Below are 25,412 nucleotides of genomic sequence, written 5' to 3'. Positions count from 1 at the left end.
GTAGGGTTGAATCCCACACATAACATATCCAAACATTGTCACTGCATAAGAACCAAGTAGCAGATCTCATTATTGAAATTTCAACTCTGTATACAGGAGCGGTCTCTATTTACGCACTACGGAGAGCACTGCAAGTGGAGCAGATTAGGCTGACTCTCTCCTCCCTCCAGCTGGGCACTGCCCTTTGACATGGCTTGTTAACAGCTGAAACGAGGCATGATGAATGCTGAAGGCCGGCCGGTTGCATAGACAGTCCCGACCAAAGGGTCCACGTCGCAATAAAGTACGATGTTAACTGCCCATCTATGGAAGCTGTCCCGCAATATCATTCCAACCATCACAAAGAGATGTACTACGTACACTACACTGAAGAAATACCATCCGCCTCTATAGTTCTCACAATACCAGGATATGCATAAATAAAGCCAGGACGATTTAATATTATCTGTATCTATTTTATTACTTCTCAAACACAAATATATAATTTTACTCACGGTGCTTTATTTACTTTTCGTACGCGAGGCGATCCATTTTTGCTTCTGAGCACAACTTCGAAGCCCCCCCACCCCACCCCCCCTAACTCCCACCAGCTCGAACCCTTCTGGGAGTTTAAACATGTTCTACGGATCTTCGCGGTATCAGGTTCTCTAGTATCAAGTTTTAAGTTTCTAGATTGCCTGGAAGTGTCTCGTTGACGTCTGAGGGCCATGATCGTGGCCTGACGTCGTGGATAGTCGGTTCGAATACCATTCGTGAAAAAAACACCATCAGAATGTTGGCCGGTAGGATAGGAGAAGTGGTGGTATACCTCTCTGCATTGTTCATAAGGAGAGAGAGAGAGATGGCGATTCGTCCATCGAATTAACACCGGATCTCACCCTCCCCCTACATCATCATCATCATCCAACATCCAAACGTGCAGGTCGTCCATAGGCATCAAATAGAAAGACGGAACCAGGCGAGCCGAGTCCTCACATACTCCAGGGATTAAATGCCACTAAATGCCGGCCAACATACTGATGGTGAAATGAGTTTTCCACCAACGGGACTCGAACCGGATAACCACGGTACCAGAGTGTCAGACCAGTCAAACTGATTGATGACTTGTGGCCTCCGAAGAGGCCCGGTGCAGGCCTGTATACACAATGTTGCAACACCCCGTCATCCCCTTAACGTTGGTGATCAACATCAAGCATATGAGATTTTATCCACATTTTCTTTTAGGCCACATTTTCTGTATAATGTAATATTTCGTCAGCTTATCCCAGATATTTCTGGGGACACAGGAGCCACCCTCGATCATTCTAGGTTTCGGCCAGGGTTTAAAGACCGGATGCCCGAGGTTCAACGGGATTCGAAATTCGGTAGTTTGGATAGAAAGCTAACAACTAAGCAACTGCGCTGAACATGCAGTCTATTTATACATGCCTTTTAAGACTTTTTACGATTATTGTAGGTACACTGAGTGTCCAAAATTCATGGGAAGACACTGAATGGGATGTTAATAACGAGTTGCTACTCCGCGAGCCGTCAAAACGGCAAGGCATCGACTCTGCAAGGTGTTGGAATCATTCTGGTAAGATATGGACCCACGCATCTTGCACTGCTACTCACAAATGGTCTTGTGCATTTGGTGCTGGGTGCATGGAGCGTACACCAACACCATCCCATAAATGCTCGATTGGATTAAGATCGGGGGATCTGAAGGGCCAATCCATGGTCGTAACTTCACTGGAGTGCTCCTCCAACCACCTGCGTGCCACCACAGAGCGGTGACATGGCGCTTTGTCCTGTTGAAACATGGCATCTCCATCAGGGTACTCTAGGGCCAGAAAGGGATGCAGATGGCCTGAAAGAGTGTCCACATAACGTACACCTGTCAGCGCTCCCTGGAGCCGGACAATGGGACATAACTACGACCATGAGAACGCCGCCCACACCAGGACTGAGCCACCTCTCTACTGGACACAACCTTGTTGACACGCAGGATCCATACCTTCATGGGGCATATGCCACACTCTCACGCGCCCATCAGCTCGATACAACTGAAACCGGGATTCATCGGACAACACCACACGCCGCCACTGTTTCAATGCCGATGTTCGCTGGCCCATGCACCTCGTTGAGCTCTGTGTCGAAACGTCAGCAAAGGGACACGAGTTGGACGTCGGCTGGTGAAGCCTATGTGACACAGTTGCCTCCTTACAGTCCTGGTAGAAATGGGTTCCTGACTCCCAACATTCAACTGGGCGGTAATCTGACGTACAGTAGCCCGTCGAGCGCCCAGTATGAGTCTGCGGAGGCGACGTGATGTCCGTTCGTTAAACATCTTTGATCTTCCCGAGCGGCGGTTTACGCGGGTGGTAACATTCTCCCTGCGATATTGAAGATCCACCCTCTACACCGTCGACCTCGGCAACCCGAATTTCCGTGTAATCTCCGGAATGCTATGACCCATGCGCCGTACACCAATGATCATCCCACGTTCAAAGTCGGTTAACTCACGACGTGTTGCCATCTTCACGACACTGGTGTCTGTGACAGACTGCTCAGCTACGCCTCAGCTAGCCGCAACGTTCAGGGGTCATACATGACATTTTCTAATGAGACATCCCTTCCCGTAACTTTTGGCCACTCAGTGTATATATTGGTTAGTGTATGCTGGACTTATGATCATGCATTTAGTGCCTTTTCTAAGAATTTGGTTAAATTCGTTTTCCACAAGGTGGAATTAAGCTCATTTCTGTTAGGAATAATAGGAAAACTGAAAACCACAGGAAATCAACATGGCTTTCCGAATTATTCAGTGCCTAATGAAATAGTTTTCACTGTATCTTTAATAAGTAGGCCTACTAAAACAGTAGTCCATATTGTACAGTACCTTTATTTTTTTTACAAGTGTCTTAACGTCGGTCCGACTCAGGTCTTTTGGCGATGATGGGATAGGAAATGGGAATGAAGCGGCCGTGGCCTTCCAAGCAGAGAATTTGTCGTGTGAAATGGGGAACCATGGAAAACCATCTTCAGGGCAGCCAAAAGTGGGGTCTGAATCCACTGTGTCCCGACACAAGCTTACAGCTACGTGGCGCGAACCGCGTAGCCAACTCACTCGGAATCCTTAACTGTGACAAACCTTCGTGCAAATATGGTGTAAAAATATTGGTAATTTGCTCATCACCTTTTCTTCTGCAAAGAGTACATGCATTTACAAAAAGCACATTGTCAGAGGCCATCACTGAGTTGGAAACATCTGGTATACCACTTGAAGAGCCTGCAGGGATATCCCACAAAGTAAAGATGTGCCTTCGATAACCATCTGGCTAGTAGTAGTAGTTGTAGTGATTGGTATTTAAAAGGGAAATGTAAATGGGATTTTCATCCGTTTAATAATTTGAGTGTGTTACACTTGCTGTCAAAAGATATGATGGAGCAGGTGCCAGAACAAAACCCAGGTTGTACTCTTTATTATAATTACAAATATCAACAGAGCAAGGTAGGTGATGCAATAAATCTGCAGCCAAACAAATCAGCATTATTCAACTGCTGTACCATTATAAGTTTTCGCTCTCTACAATTTTCAGTGAAATAGAACCTACATATAATCTGACAGGACCTAATATTCAAAATTGTTAGTAGTCAATTTGCTTGATTATTAGTATGCTTTTCATGCACAGAATGTAATTGGTTTCCAATTAATTCCACAATATTCCTTCTATATTCTACCAGAAATATACATCTTTGGCAAACTGAAACGCTGTTCAGGTAAAATACACTAGAGTAGGATGACAAGACGTCCTCTTTTATCTGGATATGTCCTCGTTTTTAGACCAATGTCCGGGGTATGAGTGGATTATTTAAAAAACTAAATGTACTCGTTTTTTAGTGAATTTACTTATTTAGGGGTAATCTGTTTTACTACTTCATTTTTACAAGTATTCTTCATTACGCAACAACATCATCATCGATATTGTATCGATATATGGAAATATGGTTATGGATATACAGTACATGAGATTATTCTATGCATGCCTTGTATTGTGATAAGACGCTATTTACCGCTTCTGTATACTGCATGCTTCTCTCTCAGCAATACCCCGTCAGAACACTGCTCTGTTAATGTGACAAGCGATATGAGATAACCAGGATTTAAAGGAAGCCTGTTTAAAATGGATGGTGCTGAAGAGGGATACTGATTATTGTGATGGTGAAAAATGTATTCTGTATTTGCAAGCTAAGTCTAAATCCTTTCAAACTGGTGATATGAAATATTTTGATCAGTTCTGTTCAGTTTCTGAATGAGAGTAGTAATGACCCTGAATTTAACAAGTTACCTTGTAGTCAGAAATGGGCAAAGTAATTAAATTCATGTACGTCAGTTGATTGCAGTTCAGAGTTATTAAAATTTGCAGATAACTTTTTTTCTATACCAGGGCACAATGCAAATGTAGAGACTATTTTCAATATTCAGCACACTGGACTTATAATAGGAACCATTTCAAACTAGAATATCTGAAAATCCTCTTTATGGTTCAACATAATATGAAAGAATTTACATGTGTGTATTTTTTATAAGTTAGACAGCCAAAACTCCTGTAGGCAACTGAATAGTCAGAAAAGTACCAGCAAGGCGTGTTAATTAGTCTCATTGTTTAAATTTTGTAACAATTTACTTTATAATATGGATAATGGATATGGATAAATTTTGTTTATATACATGAAAATCCTTCTCAAAGGAGAAATTCTTTGTCCTCTTTTTTTCCTGGCATTGTTCTCCTTTTTAAATAGTTTTGTCCTCTTGTTTTTCTTTTATCCATTTGCATCTGGTCACCCTACACCAGAGTATTTTTACATGCCTACTGGATTACTGTATGCAATGATCTATTTTGAACCTTTAGGGCCAGTAGCCCTAGTAGCCAGAATGGTGTCTAACATATAAACTATGACCATTTTCCTCTCTCAATCTTACCCACAACAATATTGACATCACAGCCACACCGGTTACTGAACAAACTTCAGACACGCTAAGTATATTGGAATATTGACCAATGTTTTAACATGAAGGAAAAACAAAAAACAACAAAACAGAAGCATAGGCCTATAGCTTTTCGACTTAAAATGTTATAGACTGTAGAAACAAAATAGAAAACCTATCTCTAATTAGTAGATTGCCAGTATCCAAATTGGTGCGGCTGGGTACATAGATGTTATATTCCAAGGTATCAAATACATTGTGGTAACAATCCGTGAACTACAGAAACGTTCTTTAGACTACTATTGCTGGCAATTTTATGATTTACCTTACCCAATTCCATGCATGGGAGATTTTTTTCTCAAGACCATGACCATTTTCGTCCCTATATATGGTATTCAACAGCATTATCAAAAGCTTTGGTTTACATTTAATGTCAAAAGGCAATATAACTCATGGAGATTTATATGTAATGTAACATTATGCTGATTTTCATTTTAAACAGTAAAGTAATTGGCAGTACACCTGCAAGGACTTAAGTATGAGGTACGTATGCATAACATTATTGGAGAAGTAGGAGACAGTCAATGTTTACGTAGAACTTTAAATTACATCAGCATTAACAACAATTCAGAATGTTATAAGTAGGGCCCGGATTTATATGCACTAAAAAACCTGAAAATATGCATGCAAATATGCACTAAAAGTTGCAATATATGCACGGAAAATAAGGAAATATGCTCTTAAAATCATGCAATTTTATTCACTTACCTATTTACAGGTATCATTTATTGCAAAAAGAAGCATCACAATAGGTAACTAGTAGTCTTTCAATGTTTTCTGGAGACAAACTATGTCTGTTGTCCGTCAAAATGAGTTTATAGGCTGAAAATGATCGTTCTACATCAACTGACGTAATTGGACAGTACTTATACATGGGCACCAACGTTTCGGAGCATACATCTGGCAAGGATACCCTAGTTCCACTCAAGTATTGACTAATTAACTTAATCTTCTTCAGTCCTGGGTTCAAATTCAACACATTTTCTAACTTGTATTTAATTTTCTCTCCAATTTCGCCTGGAGCGTAATTCAACGAAGATGCAGCTTTTTCAACGAGATCAAGTGATTCATGAAGGGGAGTACCAGAAGATTCTAAGCTCTCAATGGCTTTTGGAAGTTTAGAAAAATGTGCATGAATGAAATTCACATCTTGATAAACAGTAGCGGTTTCAAACACACCTTTTGCATCACAGACACACGCAATATATTCATCTTCAAGTTTTGTAACCACTTCTTTCACTCCATTAAAATGTTCCTGATAAAATGATACTGCAGATAACCATGTCTCCCACCTAGTCAGGACAGGTTCAGGTGGCAAAGGAACTTCAGGTAGACAATCTTTGTAGAGCTGGACACGAGTTGGTGCTTTCAGAAACAGTTTCTTCCCACATCCAGTTAAATTGTTAACAGCTGGAAACTGCGCATATTTCTTCTGCAATGCGGTGTAATCCGTGCGCTAAACAGGTTACGTGTATGAGTTTTGGATAAAATACTTGGAGGGCCTTTGCAGCTTTCAACATATACAAAGCTGCATCTGTGAGCAGTACAAGCACTTTACAACAATTAGTCTCAATTTCAGATGGCCACAATAGTCGCAGAGAATCATTTACAAATCTTGCTATTGTGCTATGGTTGGTTTTCTCTAGTACTTTACAAGCAAGAAGATGTGGCGTACCGGGTTTGTCTGGATGTAATTTACCAGCCACGAAATTTGCTATGTAACGACCACACGAATCCGTTGTCTCATCCACCGATATCCAGACACAGTTCCTTCTGATATCAGAACGCATCAATTCCAGGATAGATTCATATAGCGGAGGTAGGTAATTTTTCCTAAGAGTTGATTCATCTGATATTTTTTGATTTACGCAATATTTCTCAAGAAATGATCGCAGAACTGGATTGTTTAATTTATTCCATGGAATGTTGCTGCATACGAAAGCCCTACAAAGATCATTTGAAAATGTATTAAGACTACAGGACTTGGGCTTTACCTGTGTAAGAAGTAGTTGTTGTGGTGTGCTGTTCTTCTCCTCCTTTGCTTTAATATGTACAGTGTTTTTGAATGCTGTTCAAGCTGAAATTTCTTTTCACATTTCACTTCCTTTGAGCAAACTTGACAGTGCACGATGACACCATCTGTTGAATAGTCCCTATTACCCGACACCCACTGATTTAGTAAATCTCTTCTGCTGCTCTTTTCCTTAGGCATTTTTTAAAAACTAACACTTTTAGAAATGAGATGCAGGGCATTAAAATGGAACGTACTTAGTGAACTGAAGATACTTCTGTCCTGACCAAGTGCCCAGCCCCCTGAGATTATTATCTGCTGTGGTAGAGAAAGGAATTCAGGGAAGTCCAACCTGCCTACCCACACCTAAGCTATCTGTTGCCATTGTCAGTTGTGAAAGTAAAGTGCCGTTACACAGACAGTCGAAAATACCAACTAGCGAGGGATGCACATAAAATAGGCAACTAGCTAGGGATGTACAAAACAGATTTATTTTAGTAGTTCTTGTAATTATCCTTAAATTCAGACATTATATACCGGAATATGCTGTTACGTCTAGAATATGCACTAACCCTCAAAATATGTCAAAATATGCAATTGCATATGCGCATATGCATTTTTAAAAAATCCGGGCCCTAGTTATAAGAAACAAACACAGTAAGTTATAATTGCCGACAAAGAAAATAATAGGGTGCTGTTATGGCTCTAGGAACATGAAGACTCCAAACTAGCCTATAATAGCCATATCATATCAGTTTATGACAAATCTTGTTCCAACACAGAAGACCAACTGAGGAACATATCTAAAGCCAAGATACAACATCGACACAAAACTTTTTTTGAAAATTTTTAAAAAGAAAATAGTTTTACAAGAAACAAAGAGTTAAACTGTAAAATCTTCAAGACTTAATCAAGTAATAAGGAAAGTTTTAAACAAAGTTAGAAGATAAATACCAGTATAACTAATCTCCTTTTTTCACCACACTACCTACATTTACCTTCCCCCCCACCCCTTCTCTTCCCCTTTATTTACTAGTTTATTTTAAGTATAATTAAGATATAACTTTAAGATGGTTTTTAATAAAGATTTTAATACTTTGTAAAAAAAAATCACCTAAGCAATGAAACAAGTAGCCGAGGATGCTCCTACGGCAACTGGGAAGTGTGAAAGGATCAAAAAATGCATTTTTGGTTTTATATTTTATTAAATTCTCCTAAGTTTTCTGAAAAAAATTATATGCATTTCAATATTGTTTTGTGCATATTTAGTTCTTAAAAAAATATTTAAAAGGATTGCGCATCTCTGTAAGTTGAGTCAAGCCACACCTCCTTGCATTCTGATCTAAGCCGGGCTGAATGGCTCAGACGGTTAAGGCGCTGGCCTTCTGACCCCAACTTGGCAGGTTCGATCCTGGCTCAGTCTGGTGGTATTTGAAGGTGCTCAAATACGACAGCCTCGTGTCGGTAGATTTACTGGCACGTAAAAGAACTCCTGTGGGACTAAATTCCGGCACCTCGGCGTCTCCGAAAACCGTAAAAGAGTAGTTAGTGGGACGTAAAACAAATAACATTATTATTATTATTATACTCTGATCTAAATTTCTCCTTCCCCTGTGGTGATAAAAAGTTTTCTAGTAAATTTGTTGAATTTGTTTTTATGTTGGCTAGTCTGCTGTAGTCTGGGTTTGCGCTGCCACGTGTTCTTTTGTTTTGTGTGTTTGTATGAGTAAACAAGTCGGTCCATTTGAAGTTATAAACGTTATTTTGTTGCATGTTGGTTTCATTTTCACACTATAAGTGGTGTGTTATAAAATAGTGATAATGCCTAGAGTCGGTAGTGTGTACAGAAAACGTAAATTCCAAGGGAATAAATACACAAAAGTAAACAATTGTGAACCTCGTGTTTATTCTAACCTGCAAGAACAAAGTAGTCGAAGTGATAATGTAGGCCTAAATATTCCACGCTGTTCAAGTAGGAAACAGACATATATGAGTGAAGAAGTTGTTGACAGCGATTCTGTAAATAGTACTGGTAAGGGTAATATTATTGTTGATGTAGAGTTATTATCAGAATTCATTAGCAATAACGCCTGTTGTAAATACTGTAAATGTGAAGACTCTTTGTTTATTACTGAAGATACTAGTGTTAGGAAAGGACTTTCTTCTAAACTGGTTATTAGTCATCAGAATTGCAACATAAATAAGTAATTACTAAGTAATTACTAAAGGATTTTAAAGAAACATCTGCATGAAGTGAGTAATGAAACAATGAGAACTGCAGCATCAGAAGCTACCCAAGAAAACAATGGTGATAGTGACATTATTGTGGGTAGGGATGGCAAAAAAAATTGAAATACCGATATATCGATATTGCGATATATTGAAAACTTATTTTTGATAATCAATATTTATTACACATAATACATCGGTATATTCAAACGATACTGATATATCGTTAATGATAACCTAAGAGTCTAAGACCAACAACAATATCACCAGACCTCAATGCATATTTATCAATATTGGTATTCTGCCTGTGCACGCGACTGGTTGGTTGAGTTTATCTTGCTACTGGAATTCGCGGTTTAATTATCCATAGAATATATCCATCAACGGCTGCTAATTTCAGATGAGCACCAGCCTGCACGGTGCTAGGGTTATACTTCCGAAATACAAATTTTCATTGACCCTCAGCCACAAGATATACTCATGTCAATAGGCGCCAGCAATAGTGTCAGTAATGCTTGATGAAGTCCGTATAAACCTCGTAAATTAGTAGGAATGGCTGAAAATAGTTAAGAATATGATGCAGAATCTACCGTGCAAGTATGTATGGCTTTATCATTGTATTCTGGGAATAAATATATCATTTTTTTTTTTCTAGTGAATAACAATTACTCAGACACTTAAAGTGTTAGAATTCATGGCTGAATTAGGTTTTGACGCTTTGTACTTCACTGCTGATGCCATTTTACACAAAATATTTTGGTCATTATATTTGATTCCCTTTATTATCTTGTTTTTCTTGGAAATTTCGTGGTCCCCGTTTTATAGAACAATATAATTTCAAATCCTTGTATTATGAAAAAAATTGATATCAAGATATATCGATATTTTGTTTTGATAGTAAGATAATATCGGCATGTCGATATCGAAGGAAATATCGATATTTTAGTACGGTATATCGGAACGTCCCTAGATGTTATCGTTACCTACGAGATAAGTAAAGGCCTCTGCAAGCACGGTCCCTTCAAGTACTAAATTGACAGAGTAGCAGCAGTTCAAATAGCGCTGCTGGATGTCAGGTTTTCCCTCTAATCCTCAGCACGATTCCAATTGGCATTGCGAAAATAACTTGCAGATAAAAGCACATTACAAATATAAAACATTGCGTTTTGAGTAGGAAAGTGATATTTCTATGACGTTTAATGAAGAAAAATTAATGTATCACCCAGTAATTCAAGATGAGGTCATATGAATCAGGTAGTATCATTGCAACCGGAAAGTTCACGTCCTAATAAAAATGAAAATACTCCATAGCATATTTTAAAACACTGCAGTATTCACATAGCGTACGTCGATGAAAGCAGAGTGGGTCTCGGTCCGCAAGTGGCCACGGCTGGCCCGTGGTCCCACAGCTCTGCACTCCGACCGGCCAACCGAACAGAGGAGGGGTGGCCACGGCTCTACCGTGGCTCTGCACCTCTGTATTCGGAAGATGGTACAGGGCTGGACCTCATGGCTTGTCCCCACTGTCGACTGTCCTGAGAATGGTTTTCTGTGGTTTTCCATTCTCTTGCACTAAGGCGAATGCCGGAACAATTCCTAGTATAGGCCACGGCCACCAACCCCCTCACCTTCTCCGAGCATGTCCTTCAACGTGACAAATCTCCCGGCCTGAGAGACGTCGTAACCGTCTAAGAGGCCCGCCTCCTCCTTCAGGTGAGGAATGAGAACATTTTAGTAGTAGTACATAGCCTAGTCTTGCCATGCAAATATGATGGATACCCTGAAAAGGGTGTTGGCATTGATTGCGGCTAGTTTTAGTAGAAATGCTAAAGCATGTGCTTTCAAAATGTTCACTACATACTACAGACTTCGAGGAAGGTTGCCACATGCTATTCTTCTCGTCACCCCGACATGATATAATTTTGACCCATTTTTCTCGTAGTTCCACATTTGCTCGCAAAAAGAAATGCCGTTACCTTTCTGAAGTTTACTTTGACAGAATGGTACACAGCAATAAACCATTATTTATCACGCGCATTAAACATCCTGTGAATATAATGTTTACAAAAACAATCTCTCTCCGCTCTTGCATATTTATCAATATGCACAAAACATTTTCTTAATGTAAATCCTCAGCTTGTTTAACATATGACCAGGTCAGGAATGGAACGAATAAGGCCTCATCTAGCGGCAAGGATGGGAACTGTGTCGGCTGCCGAAGCCTGCCGCACTTCTTGGGGCAATGATTAATGGTTGACAGATGAAATGAAATGATAGTGGAGAGTGTTGCTGGAATGAAACATGACAGGGAAAACCGGAGTACCTGGAGAATAACCTGTCCTGCCTCCGCTTTGTCCAGCACAAATCTCACATGGAGTGACCGGGATTTGAACCACGAAACCCAGCGGTGAGAGGCTGGCGCGCTGCCACCTGAGTCACGGAGGCTTCTATTTTCTTAATGTTACTTTTAAATATAAACCATATACTCACCCCAAGCTGAATACACAAATCAACGCCTCTTATAATTAATTTTAAGGCTTATCTCACCTAAAAACTCATTGACACCTTTTTGCTTCACAGTTTCCTTATACGTCTGTGCTGTTAAACAATGGAGGGCTAACACAAAGTCTAGCGGCGACTCTGGAACTAGAACGTATTTCGCGCTGTGTAAACTGCCATGCGGAAGCCTTATTACTAATCACGTAGGCAACGGTGTTACATATTCCACCGCTTGTATTCGAATTTTAATCCAGCCTATCAGAGGCTCAGAGCAAGGTATTGATTAAATTGGATATTTCCAGGTTGCAATTCCACTTTCATTAGCACCATCTATTGACAAATTATCGGCGTTCTCTAGTGCGGATGTATTTACGAAAATAATAATTCAAAGAAAAACGATACATTTACAGAAAAACCGATATATTATTCGGTAAATTGAATCAAATTTCGGTATCGATATACCGATAAATCGAAAGGAAAATATTGGTATTTCGTAAAAACCGATATATCGTTGCCATCCCTAATTGTGGGATTAGATGGAATGTGGCAGAAGAGAGGCCACACTTCCTCTCATGGAGTAGTTGCTGTCACATCTAGTGACACAGGTAAGGTATTCTCACAAAATACTGCAGAGGACGCAGGTTAAACATCAAAGACCATAAATGTGTAAAGAACTATGAAGGCTCCAGTGGGGGCATCAAAGCAGCTGGTGCTAAAGAATTCTTCCTTCAATCAGTTGATGAGAGAGTAGTGTGGTATGTGAATTACGTAGGAGATAGGGATTCCAAAGGATATTAGTCAGTGAAGCACAGCCTTATGGCCCTAATGTAAGTATAGAGAAACTTGAATGTGTAGGGCATGTGCAGAAAAGAATGGGTGCCCGACTTAGGAGACTAAAAAAAGACTTGAAAGGTAAAGTGTTGCATGAAAAAAAAAAAACAGGTGGTGCTGGTAGGTTAACTGATTCAGAAATAGACTTGATTCAGACTTGCTATGGGTTAGCTTTCAAGAGAAATACCCACAATTTAAAGGATATGAGGTCAGCTGTGTGGGCAATATTTTTACATAAGGCATCTACTGACTCATACCCACATCTGTTGTGCCCCAAAGGTGAGGAGGAGTCATGGTGTGGTTTCCAGAAAGCTTTAGCAGGTGGAATTAGTTATCAGCATGAACACTCACTTCCTAGTGCTGTGATGATAGAAGCCTATTTTCAAAGCTCTCAGTGAGGAGAAACTGTTCAAAAAAATGTCTTCTGAGCAGACTCAAAATGTAAATTAAAGTTTTAATAATTGTGTGTGGGAACGCCTACCAAAAATTGTTTTCATAGAATATAGTGTGATAGTTATTGGTGTATGTGATGCTGTTATCACATTCAATGAGGGTGCAATGGGGAGAATTAAAGTTTTGAAGACAATGGGCATAAAACCAAGTCATAACACCACAACAGCTTTGTGTCGAATTGATCAAGATCGAGTAAAATATGCTGAAAGAGCTGCTGAGGCCTCATCAAAGGAAGGTAGGGTTGCAAAAAGAAGAAAAAGGAAGGTAGATGAATGTAGATGAATCAGCTGAAGCAGATAATGATAACTATTCTTCAGATATGCACTGAAGTAAGTTGTAATACTAAGTATTATGTTTTAATCACTTTTTCTCAATTGCAAGTTATAAATCTCATTCCGTATTGACGGTTGTCACTTTACAAATAAAAGTATTTATAAAATCCTCCTTATCAATACAAATCAACTCATCTGTTAGATGAAACAAAGTCTATACATGTTTCAGCCTATTCTCAAGGCCTTCTTCAGTAGCATAACAATTACTACATAACACAAACAAATTAAAAATCTTGATGAAGTAAAATGACAGTGATCATGATTAATGAAGTTTCTCAATACTACATTTTTGTAAACATAGGTACATTATTTTTTCCCCAAGAACTGTTAGGCATAGAAAGCAGAAATTTGGACCATACATTGTATAGTCCGCGCACCTTTTAGTGATTATTTCTTTTTGCGGTGATGAGGTGTAATATTGTAATATTGGTAATACTGCCAACTAATGGAAATGAAATCTGAATTGAATCGATAATATGATCGATCAATATGAATTTTCTAAACCTTTAGTATCTTAAGCCATCAACTGTGTCATACACACATTATATAACATTTCTCGATGCGAATCTTGTTCCTAGCATGAATTTTATAGTTTGGATTTGCTGTGTAAAGAACAACAGTACTAGTACTAAAGTGTACGCCAGATGTTGCATAGCGATGCATAAGCGGTTCATAGTTTGTTTTTCAAAAGTTGCCAATACGAATCTCGAAAATACCCAAGGTCGACCAATTCAGCTCTAGGGTGTCCATGTATCGCTAAAAGGTGTGCATACTATACATGTAATAATGACTGCTGATGTAAAATTATGCAATTAGGTTTAATAGATTCTAATTTTTTATTTTTAGGATTTTGGCAGATTTTTTCTGTGCAAGGTAATTATTTTCTTCGCTGAAATATATTTCAGTTAGGAAGTTCAATTTACTTACCAAGGTCAACTAACAGCAGCAAAATAACATGTAAAAATCTCAAGTCCAAATTTTTAAAAACGCTCTCAGAAACGGTACCTAAAATGTCAAAGATTTTTAGAATTTTCAGTAAGTTTATGACTCGTTTACTTAGTTTTTTAATTTAGAGTAATGAATGTATGAACAATCAAAGAACAGGCTTTAATAAACTACTGAATTTTTTTTATCAAAATCCATTGAAAACTTAATGTTTAAATGGATGAAATACCAAGATGTGCATCTCTCTGCTTGGAACACTTCCCGGTTCCCTTAAGCAACTATATAATGTAAAAAAGGTGGAGTCTTATTTATTACAGAAATCCTTTGAAGTTCAGGTATATCGGATCAATCATCATAGACTGATGGTAATACTGAAGCAGATGTCAAGCACATTGCATCAGTGTTGGTTGAATGAAATGACAGCCCCTTACTGGTGTTCTGTGTGATAAGCAGACGCCAGTCAAACTGAAGGGCAGAGGAGGAGTTATCATCTCAATGCTAAGGATCAATCCCCGTTCCTCTAACAATATTTCCTTATATACATAATTGTGGGCGTCATTGTAACATGCAGGATCCGATAGTTGCCCATGTAGATATTTTGGGTATAATGCACCATGCTAGAGAGGTATTCTTGAGTTATGGATCTGTCTTAATTTTAAAAGCATTGTTATGGTGCACAGGTGTATACTGATTTATCACTATTTATTTGTGACAATTTGCGAGTTTGGTGATTCTTTACTGGAAATGAGTGACGCATGCTAGCTCACATGCGGTCCTGTTGTGTTGGCCAGTCCTGCTGGTTGAGATACATTGCTCTTCTATTCAAATGTGTAGTAATAATAAACGTATTTGGTTTTACGTCCCATTAACTACTTTTATGGTTTTCGGAAATGCTGAGGTGCTAGAATGTGCTGATAAATTTACATACACAAGGCTAATGTATCTGACCACCTTCAAACACCACTGGATCGAACCATTATCAAACCTGCCAACTTGGGCTCAAAGCCAGCTCTACCATCTAAGCCACTCAGCCCAGCATTCATTCTGATGTGTACACATATTTGTAATCCCAATGCATCCTGGGATGGGTTTGTAACTTCTCAAGTTAAATACTGAAATAATTATTCAATTTTTACTCACTACTAATCCCTCACAGCCCTCTACCTTACGTCAGTCTGTTATGTCTTCAGCCCGAAGGCTGGAAGAATCCCCAACAAATCTATCATCAGCTGTCACAGATAGCCCAAGCATCACGAAGAGGCACATTAGGAAAATGACAAGTGATTCAGTTTCCCACTGATTTCCTTGCCAAGCCATAAGGTGCAGTACATATGAGTCTCCCAGTCCTACTGAAATGCTTACACCAATTTACCCTATGAGTAACATCTTCACACCATTATCACAGGGGCTGGCTGCAAAAGGAACTGTGTTACTAGCATTAGTTATACTTCTGCTACTTTCATGTTGTCAAAGTCAAAGGATGAAACAGAGACAGATATATGAAAGTATGTTTTAACATCCAGGCACTTTTGGCTTTGGCGATCATTGTACCATTGTTTCTGCATTCAGTACGATGACCACATATTGTGTGTTGTGTAGGTAGAATGCGGTCATGAGGCAGGGAGAAGGTGAAACCTGGTATCGTCATATAACCTACTCCTGTTGAATAACACCAAGGAGTCTCTACTCAAGACTTAACTTCCCTATCCAATGGACAAAGCACCATCAACACTATCATATCCTGGTGAGGATATGATGGTGAGGTTTGGAACTGAATCCAGGCTTTTGGAACACAATCTAGGGACTCAACCCAGCTAACCATAATGTCAGACCATAAAACTTGATGCCTTGACAATCATGGTCACCAGGTAGACTAGATAAATAAAAGTAACAAACTTGATCTACTTTATACCAGAGGACATAGTGCCATGGAAACATTGTGCCTCATGAGAAAAGGAACAGGTGCATGGATTACCAGCCCTTCTTTAATCATCTCTACAGTGGTTGTTTCAAACATAAGCGTGGCATATCTGAAAAGAATCTAAGTTAAATATCAATATGGCAGAGGGTTTGTTGATTCAGTAATAAGTTTCCAAAATTAGAACATGGTTCCTCACAAAGTAAATGAGTCAAGTTGTTTGCTTGTTAGCTGCTTTGTACAGTGCATTAACTATGGTTTTACTCACTGTGTCTCAAATAAACATATTTGCTTCTTTACGATTAGAGTAGGATTAAATAAATGATTCATGATACCAGTACACCTACCTAGTTTTAAGTTAAAATAAATACGAAGTGGCAACTATTTATTTACAAAAGATACAAACGAGTTACATGTTAGCAACTTATATTGTCCTTCAATGTAGTCACCAGCGTTGTGTATAACCCGTTGCCAGTGATGTGAAAGTCATAGTATACATTTGGCAGAGCCTGTTCTGTTGATGGTGCAAATGGAGCAGTCTACTGCCTGTCGAATCTCTGCAACAGTTCTGAAGCGAATGCTCACGAACTGTCTGATTTTGATCACTATCCAGTAACGCGGCAAGAGCATGCACTTCTTCTTCACTTGTAGGACGACCTGCCCGATGAATGTCCGCCACAGTTTGCCAACCATCGTTGAGGCTTTTAATCAACATGCCACTGTTCTGTAAGGCAATGCAGATTCCCTGCAAGGCTCTTGAAGACCTTGATGACACTGTCGTGCTGTACGACCTCTGGCACATTCAATCTTGATCAAGCTCCGTTGTTCCTGTTTGGAAAACATAGTGGCAACGTTACGTTAGACCGCTAGCTCACAAGTGACTGTGTTTCTCTCACTTGTGCGCACGCAGGTGATGTGGGAAGGGCAAGTCCATTTGCTCGGAGGTAAGGTAGGTATGTAACCAACGTGTTCTATCAGTGACAATATTAGATTCCGTTGCATAGCGTCTGCACAGCAGTGTTGCCACTATTTAAGTTCCAACCATCATATACAGAAGGCTAAATACCAGGGCTGGCCACAACGAGACTCGCGGCGGCTCGCGAGTCAGTCTTGTGTGGCTCTTGAACCAACCTTAGAGTAAAATTAAATGATATAATTAATGGAATCTAACAACATCTCGCTGCCAGCAGCAGTCAGTAGCAGCGATGTGCGGCTTAACGTTATTAACACTGTAGCAAAGCGGTGAGACATGGGAGGTGAATATAGTTCTGGGGCCTTCCTTTAGATAGTGTTTTGAGCGGGAGAGTGTGTCAGTGAGTCAGTGTCATGAGGTGAAGCCAGTCGCGTTCTCGTATAGGAAGTAGCGAGTGCTGATACTTTTCTGTATGCTGTTTCAGTACAGTTTTGGCCTGGTGTCCGAACAGTTGCGATGCTGTCTAAGAAGCGTAAATATGAAGAGGAGAATCGAGCTTTCAACACCAACTGGGAGAAAGAATTCGTATTTTAGAAAGGAACGGTAAGCCAATGTGTCTTTTGTGTCAAAGAACATTGTCAACGATCAACGCCAGTAATCTATAACACCATCATGACACTAACCACAGCGGTTTCAAGAAAGATTTTCCCGTTGGCTCTCAGTTAAGGAAAACCAAACTGAAATCACTAAAGGAAAAACTCCATGGTCAGAGTAGGGTTATGTCAATTTTTACCAAGGAAGCAGATATGACAGCAGAAGCTGGCTTCATCTTGGCTTTTGATATTGCAAAAGCAAATAGCCTTACACAAAGGGGAAGATTATTGAGAAAAACATGGCACAAGTTATTTCTGTTTTAGAGCCCGAAAATAAGAAACTGCAGAAACTGATCAACTAAAAGCCCGCTGCTAGACACACAATAGAGAGGCGAGTTTCTGTTATTAGTGTGGATAATTTTAATAATTTACAGAAAAATCTAAGCAAGTGCTCAGCAGTAAGTCTGGCCCTGGACGAGTCTACTGATATCAAAGATAAAACCACAACTAGCCATATTTGTGAGGTATGGGTCTAGGGACTTGCAGGTGGTGGAAGAAGTTTTAGACCTGGTTACTTTGAAGGATACTACTCGTGGTTGTGACATTAAAGAAGCCCTGGATGGTGTTTTACAGAAAAACTCAGTGCCTATATGTAATATTGTCAGTATTACTACCGATGGTGTACCATCTATGACTGGCACGAAACAAGGGCTTATTGGGCTTTTAAATGCTGACACATCAGTTCCTGATTTCCAACCTGTACATTGTATTATTCACAGAGAACATTTAGCAGTAAAATATTTTCAGTACCCGCATATTACGCAGGTAATTCTAAAAATTTGTGAACTGTATTCACTCATGTGCCAAAACACGCCGACAGTTCAAATTTTTATAGAAGATATGAACAATGACGAGCCTCCTGATGATGTATATTGGTACTGCTTAGTACGATGGCTATTTGTAAGCAATTTTTCTTGGCATATTTTTTTTTAATTACTTGATCCAATCAAACAGTTTATGGAAGAAAAAGAAAAAATCATTTCCTGAACTCAATGACCCCCAGTGGTTGTTTGATTTGGCTTCTTTTCCAGATGTGGTCCAGCATTTAAAAATGCTAAACATAACTTTACAAGGAAGAGAAAAACTTACTTCTGATTTGGCTCAGACTGTACTTAGCTTTCATAGTAAGTTTCATAGCATTTTGGGAAAGACCTTTCTCACTTCAAATGTTTGAAGAAAATTACTGAAAGCCTTCCTGACGTTCAGGTGGAAACTGAAGATTACATGAGTAAAATATCTGGCGTTACTGTCGAAATCAATGGCAGATTTAATGATTTGAGATCACTTAAACCTTAACTTTAATTCCTGGAAAATCCTTTTGCTGTTGACGTTGTAGGCAATGGCTGTCCTGTTTCATCACCAATAACAAAGGATACAGCAGCTGTAGAGTTGGAGCTACTAGAACCGCAAGAGAACGAAGGACTAAAAGTAATCAAACGAAGTGGCGTTTCTACCATAGAATTTCATAAGAATGTTCCAGAAGAAAAGTATCCACTAACAAAGGAGTGTGCCAAGAGACTTATCTCAATTTTTGGGACTACTTATGTGTGGGAATCACTGTACTCAACGCTTAAATTTATTCAATGTAAATATCGATCTGAACTAACTAATGAACATTTAAGTGAACTTATGCGCACTGTGCTTACCAAAAAACTAACAGCAAAAATGAACACTCGAAAAAGCACTTCTCAGAAGTAAAATCTCATTCCTTGGTGTGTACCTGAACAATAATGTTCTGTGTAGAAAATAATTGTTCCTTCGTTTGTTATAAAATGAAAAACCTGTCTTCATTTTATGAACCATTTTATAAACATGCTCCCAATTTTGTCTCCTAATTTTGCGGCTCCCGGAATTAAGGTTAGTGGCCACCCCTGCTATATACCATACATAAATCTTGTTTTCACTTGAATACTCCTTCTTCACGTATGTGTTGAGTATAATAGTAATAATAATAATAATAATATCCGCAGTCATAGGCCTATGGCCTCAGGTACTGAAGTGCAGACCTTCTGAAGTAGTGCCATCTAGGCAGCCTGGCTACCAATTTCAACATTCCAATTGTGCTAACAACAGAAAAAGAATTCTATTGGAATGGTGGATATTATGGCTGAGCTAATTTAATTTTGTCGGGTGACCATGAGCGTGGTATTAGAGATCTTAACATGGCAACAATGGCATTGAATGCCAAGATTTTTGACCTTCCTTCAACAGTAGACTACCTTCGCTGGGATCAATCCCGTAAATTTGAAGTCAAGAGTTACAACACACTAACACTGATCCACTGTGGCAGTAGTTGGTAGTGTACAAAACATGTTGGGTAAAAAGAAAACTATAACTTGCAGCAACATTACCTCTCTTTCATACATGATAATAGTGCACTAAACATCACAAATAACTTATACATTTTCAAAGAAGTTTTAGCCCATAAGCAGTATAAATAAGTTTATCATTTTATAGGCCCATTGGCAATATTCTCCTGAGTTCTGACTGTGGCAACTTCACTTCTATCTGTTTTCAAAAATGTGACCCATTCATGGAAGCCATGAAGTTGGACTTCTATAATATATACTTACACAGCCAATGAAATTAAAGGACTGCCAGCCAGAGCAGTCCCCTGCAGATCAACCAGCCATAGGCTATAGGTCTATAGGTCTAATAATGATGAAATTCATTTTTTATGACATAATAGTCATCTGTAAAGAGAAACATTTTTCATATCTGGAATCATTTGATAGCTTCCTCTGTCTGCCTCTAGATCCCTAGATCACAGGTTCAAACCCAGCAGAGATAAGTTAGTTGGACTTTTAAAATATGGAAATACGTCCATTCCGATGATATGATATTATTATTACTTGACAGGAAAAATAAATTGCCAAATCTTGGATAACTTTAGCAAAGTTATATTTCAGAGCAAATCATAATGGCCGTCTCCTAAGAAAGCCATGGGGGTAGTGGACTTGATTTCTAACATGACCTCCTTATCTTCAGCCATATGCCTATCCATGGAAAGTGATACATCATATTAATTTTATTATTTCCCTGATGAAGATGCTATATGTCTTTTCATGAGAGTTTAATCCTGATGTAAACAAATAGGCAGAGCACCTTGCCTTTGCATGTGGACATAGCTGATTGGAGAAGCAACCGTCGCACTCACTCGACTGTATGGAAACTCAAAGAAAAGTAGTACATCGCATTAATTTTATTTTATTTTATTACATTTAGAGAGTTTGGAAGAGTACGTAATCAACTTAAAATATAGTTTTCATATATATATATATATACACACACTATTTTATATAATAGTGATTAAATAACAAGAAATGAGGCACAAGGCGTGGTGTTATACAGGAAGTCTTCTCATTGTGGGGGAATGTCCCAAGCTGTACAAGGTGGAGATAAGGTGTTGCAACTTGCAGCAGCAGTCAGTGAGTCAGTATTTATAATGAGAGAAATGGAGCAAGAGGTAGGACCATCGCGTGTTGTGAAGCAAAAAAAGAGGAAAACCGCTCAGAAGTGACCATAGGCAGTGCATTGTTATGAACAAAACTCCCTGTATTTCTTGTATTTTTGAGTTGTTACTTTTCGATAGATGGTGTTACAGGATTATCAACAGTTCCGCCTGACATGTCCAATCATGCTATATCAGGATAGGAACTCTACAAGATAAGTGATATAAATTTCAACTCGAAAGTTGGTATTATATTAGGTTAGAGTCTACCGGGTGGACATTTCAAACAGCTGTCCTAAGGTAAACTTTCCTATGTGTGTAATTTTGTGCCCTAGCCTAAGAGAGCTTTCTTTAATATTCAGAAATGAATAAATAACATAGGCCCTAATCTTCAGCAGTAGATCTCCCTTCAAACCCCTCTGTTTAGTTTCACACAGCTCAAAAACTGTTCCTCGTCTATTTTAAGTAGTGTACACAAATATGTTTATTCAGAAGTTCAGATCTTCGCACTATTGTCGTATGCGACGTTCAGCCCTGTACGTCCGAACACAAGATGTTGACAGGGTGGAGGTCAGTACTACACGGTCAGCGAATCACAACTCTTTCTTTGGTGGAGACGTGGACATACCACATTTAGCCTACATCAGGATTAAACTCTCATGAAAAGCGGTAAAGTAGCAAGACAGAAACATTGGCAACTTAAATATCACTGCATAACCTCATATTTCTCCATAATGAATATGAAGTTTGTTACTTGTAAACCCTACCTACGTAAGTAAATGTTATAAAGAAACATGAAAACCAATCACCTGCCCGACAGAGTACTCCATGCTGTTTAAAAGCAAAGGGTTAATCAATACTATTAAGACATTCCATTCAATAAATTAAATTATTATGAGACTATAATCAGAAAGAGTAACTTACCTTCAAGTAATAAAATTAATAGCACTTTTTTATTTGTTCTTATCTAGGCTACACCAAGAGTATTCTAGTCCATGCTAAGGTAAGTGACTCTTCCTCTCTATCCTATATTTACCTTAACTGTATTCAATGTATAAATACTGTAGTGATATGTTGATACATACCATATGTTCTGGGACAGGAGAAGATTCAAAACAATTGGCAACAAAGCTGCGAAGTTCCTGGAGACTCCCCCATTGTTGCCCTCTGCTGGAAGAATGACTGAGATTTCCATCTGTTGCCTCTCCATTCATGCCCTGCACCTCAGTCACTTTCAAATCTTCTAAACTATGAGTTACAGGACGAGGTAATCCAAAAACTTTAGGGCTTAACTTATATGAAAGCAAAGGATCTTGCGACTGAGCACTACCTATACTCATAGCATCCGTAGATCTAACACTTTTCCCAAGTCCTGAAAAGTTGTGGAAGTTAAAACCACCAACTTCAACAGATTTCTCTGGAAAATGAGATGGAAATTGGGACGAATTCAATTTATCAGAAGTGAAATCCTCATATGACTTGGGTTTATAAGGTAAAGTTAACTGGTCTTGGCTCTTATTGGTGCCACTACTAATACTCATATCATCATTAGATCTTGCTGTGCCAGTTCGATAACTGGGAAAGTCATAGACAGGAACATCAAGAGCACGTTCGGCATACAGTCCTGGTCGAACACTTGTCTTACATTGCTGGTTTTCACTCTCACTTGAACTACTGCTCAGTGGAGATCTGCTACGACTGCTAACAGCTAATGTGCTAGAAATATTGACAATAGGGTCAGGCATTGCCCTTACAGTCAGTCTTGAACTGCACCCATCATCCGTAAGTCTACTTGTACGACACCTATTAGGAGGTACAGCCAGATCATACACACAGGATTTTGGAGATTGCACCATACGCTGATCTTCATGCCCATTGCTGATTACTTGCTGTATATGTAGCCTTTGGTTCTGAACATCTACCATTAGGATTCGGTCAGACTGATTGCCACAATCATCCCTAAATCCAATCCCTGAGTCACTGTTACTAGATGTGGTAGTGGTTGTACTGCTAGCATTACTGGGCTGAGGAGAATTAGCAACTAGAGGTTCTTCATTTTCAATATTACCCCTAATCTCTTTGGAGCTGTAAAGTACTTTGATTGCTGAGAGGATTGGATCTGAGGTAGCTGGAAATTCATGACATTGACCTGTAACTGGATCTACAGTGCACTGAATTCGAAAAGCTTCAGCCTTAGCTGCATGGTCATTATGACTGCTATGAAGACGGAGTTCAACAGCAAACACATGGCAAGAACTTGAAGATACAGATTCACCACTGTCATTGTCATCATCAAGACACCTCATAGCTGTTGTTACAAGACCAAAGTACCGATGTTCATCATCTGAACTTGCACCACAAAATGTGACTCGATCACTCGGGTATTCTGCGATTATTGCCTGATGACAGTTCATAAGAGTGAGACTACGCATATGAACACTCATTAATACTAAAGTGTGAGCACGTTTTTCTGCACGCAAACGCTTAATGCAACCACGAACTATTTGTAGCCTTGAGCCTGGTTGAAGTTCTTTTGGCATTTCTATAGTCCCTAAATATCCTACTAAGGCACGATATTCAACTGTATCTCTCTCTACTTCTCTAGGTTTCTCTACCTGTGGATGAGGAAAGAGACGAGGAGGTGGAAGAGGTAAAGGAGGTTCCCATCGCACTGGAAGAGGGGGAGTGGGTTTACTTACTGGTCGAACCAAGGCAGCAACAGAATTGGATAATGCTTCCAGCTGCTGTTCTTCGAACATAGCTCCAGTGCGAAGATCCCTAACCACTTTTGCCGCACGGCTCTGTTGTGGTGCTGCAATAGAACGATGATTCTGAGTACTATTACGAGGTTTATGTAAATATTTAGGTTTGGGTCTTGTTGGAGCAATGACGTCTTCATCTGAACTGTCAGAATAGTAATTCTCAGCTATTTGCAACTTCAGGATTCCAGAAGAACACCCAATGAGACGAACAACATCATCATGGGGAACTTTACTAACACTCTGTCCATTAACTGCTACGAGGTAATCACCTGGTCGTAATCCAGCTTTCTCAGCTGGGCTTCCAGTGACAATACAACTGAGGATACATGGCTGCTGCCCTGAGATGGTAAAACCAAATCCATTCTTCCCTCGGCTGACTTCCACAGTTCGTACCCCGTAATTGGGACGCTTTTTGCGTCTCCTTATGGGATGCATTTTGGTTATGTCATTCAAACATGCCAAATAACCAAGGTCATGTAGAGTAACAGCAAACACAATTACATTTGTCCATGACCTGCAAGCAAGTTTGCTTGCCTCTCACCAATGTTATTTCCATGTTTTTCCCAACTGATCGTTTTAACACTAATAACGACAAATGATACAGACGTTCAACCAGTGGCATGAATGCAGGCCAGCTGCAGACAGGTAAACTCCGAAGATTGCATAATGAAATACGCACAAACATTTATTTTCCATTGTGCGAACAGGTATAATTCCCATTTTTCCGCGTTTCACTCTTTCAAAACTCACTATTCACACACATTATTTCAACGTACAACTAAACACTCCATCACAACACATACCAAATACGTAGCCATTTTGAACTTGAAATGAAATGCCTCCGGCAAATGACAACAAAAGAACACGCACGCTATCTGCTTTAAAATATTTTAACTGAAAGTACTACATCTTGGGCTTGAATCAAGGACCGTTGAATGAAAGGACTGATGAAAAACGAATGAATGAATGAATGAATGAATTAGGTAATTAGCTCTTTCCTCGAAATATTAATACTCTGCACTATTTTGTTAAAATTCAATGAGAGGTTGGCCTGCGGGAGTACGACAGAGGAATAAACAACAAACTGTGTGTGTGTCCAAACCTTATCCCGGATGTTTCTCCGAAGAATATGTCTTTCTCTATGGGGTCGGGTATGACGTCGGTGGATGCAGAGTGGGTTTCGTCACTTAAGAGACCACGGCTTGCCCGTGGTCCAACAGCTTAGTACTCTGACCGACCAACCGAGCAGAGGAAAGTTGGCCACGGCTCTACCGTGGCTCTACGCCTCTGCATTCGGGAGACGGGCCTGGGGCACAGTGCCGGACTTCACGCCTGGCTCCACCCGTCGGCTGTCTTGAGAATGGTTTTCCGTGGTTTTCCATT

The 25,412-nt window shown here is 39.5% G+C and overlaps 1 protein-coding gene across 2 annotated transcripts in view; it reads right to left on the bottom strand.

The window, feature by feature from the left end:
- Positions 1–24,820, bottom strand: part of loco (locomotion defects) — a 308,467-nt gene extending 283,647 nt beyond the window's left edge. For both annotated transcript variants that reach the window (XM_067147469.2, XM_067147470.2), the window contains exon 1: positions 22,353–24,820. In XM_067147469.2, coding sequence (XP_067003570.2) covers positions 22,353–24,464 — 2,112 coding nt within the window. In that variant the 5' untranslated portion in view covers positions 24,465–24,820. The remainder of the gene's footprint in view (positions 1–22,352) is intronic.
- Between the last annotated feature and the right edge of the window lie 592 nt (positions 24,821–25,412).

The sequence above is a fragment of the Anabrus simplex genome, chromosome 5 (assembly GCF_040414725.1).
Source record: "Anabrus simplex isolate iqAnaSimp1 chromosome 5, ASM4041472v1, whole genome shotgun sequence".
NCBI classification, from domain to species: domain Eukaryota; kingdom Metazoa; phylum Arthropoda; class Insecta; order Orthoptera; family Tettigoniidae; genus Anabrus; species Anabrus simplex.
This window is presented reverse-complemented; position numbering and strand designations above follow the sequence as displayed.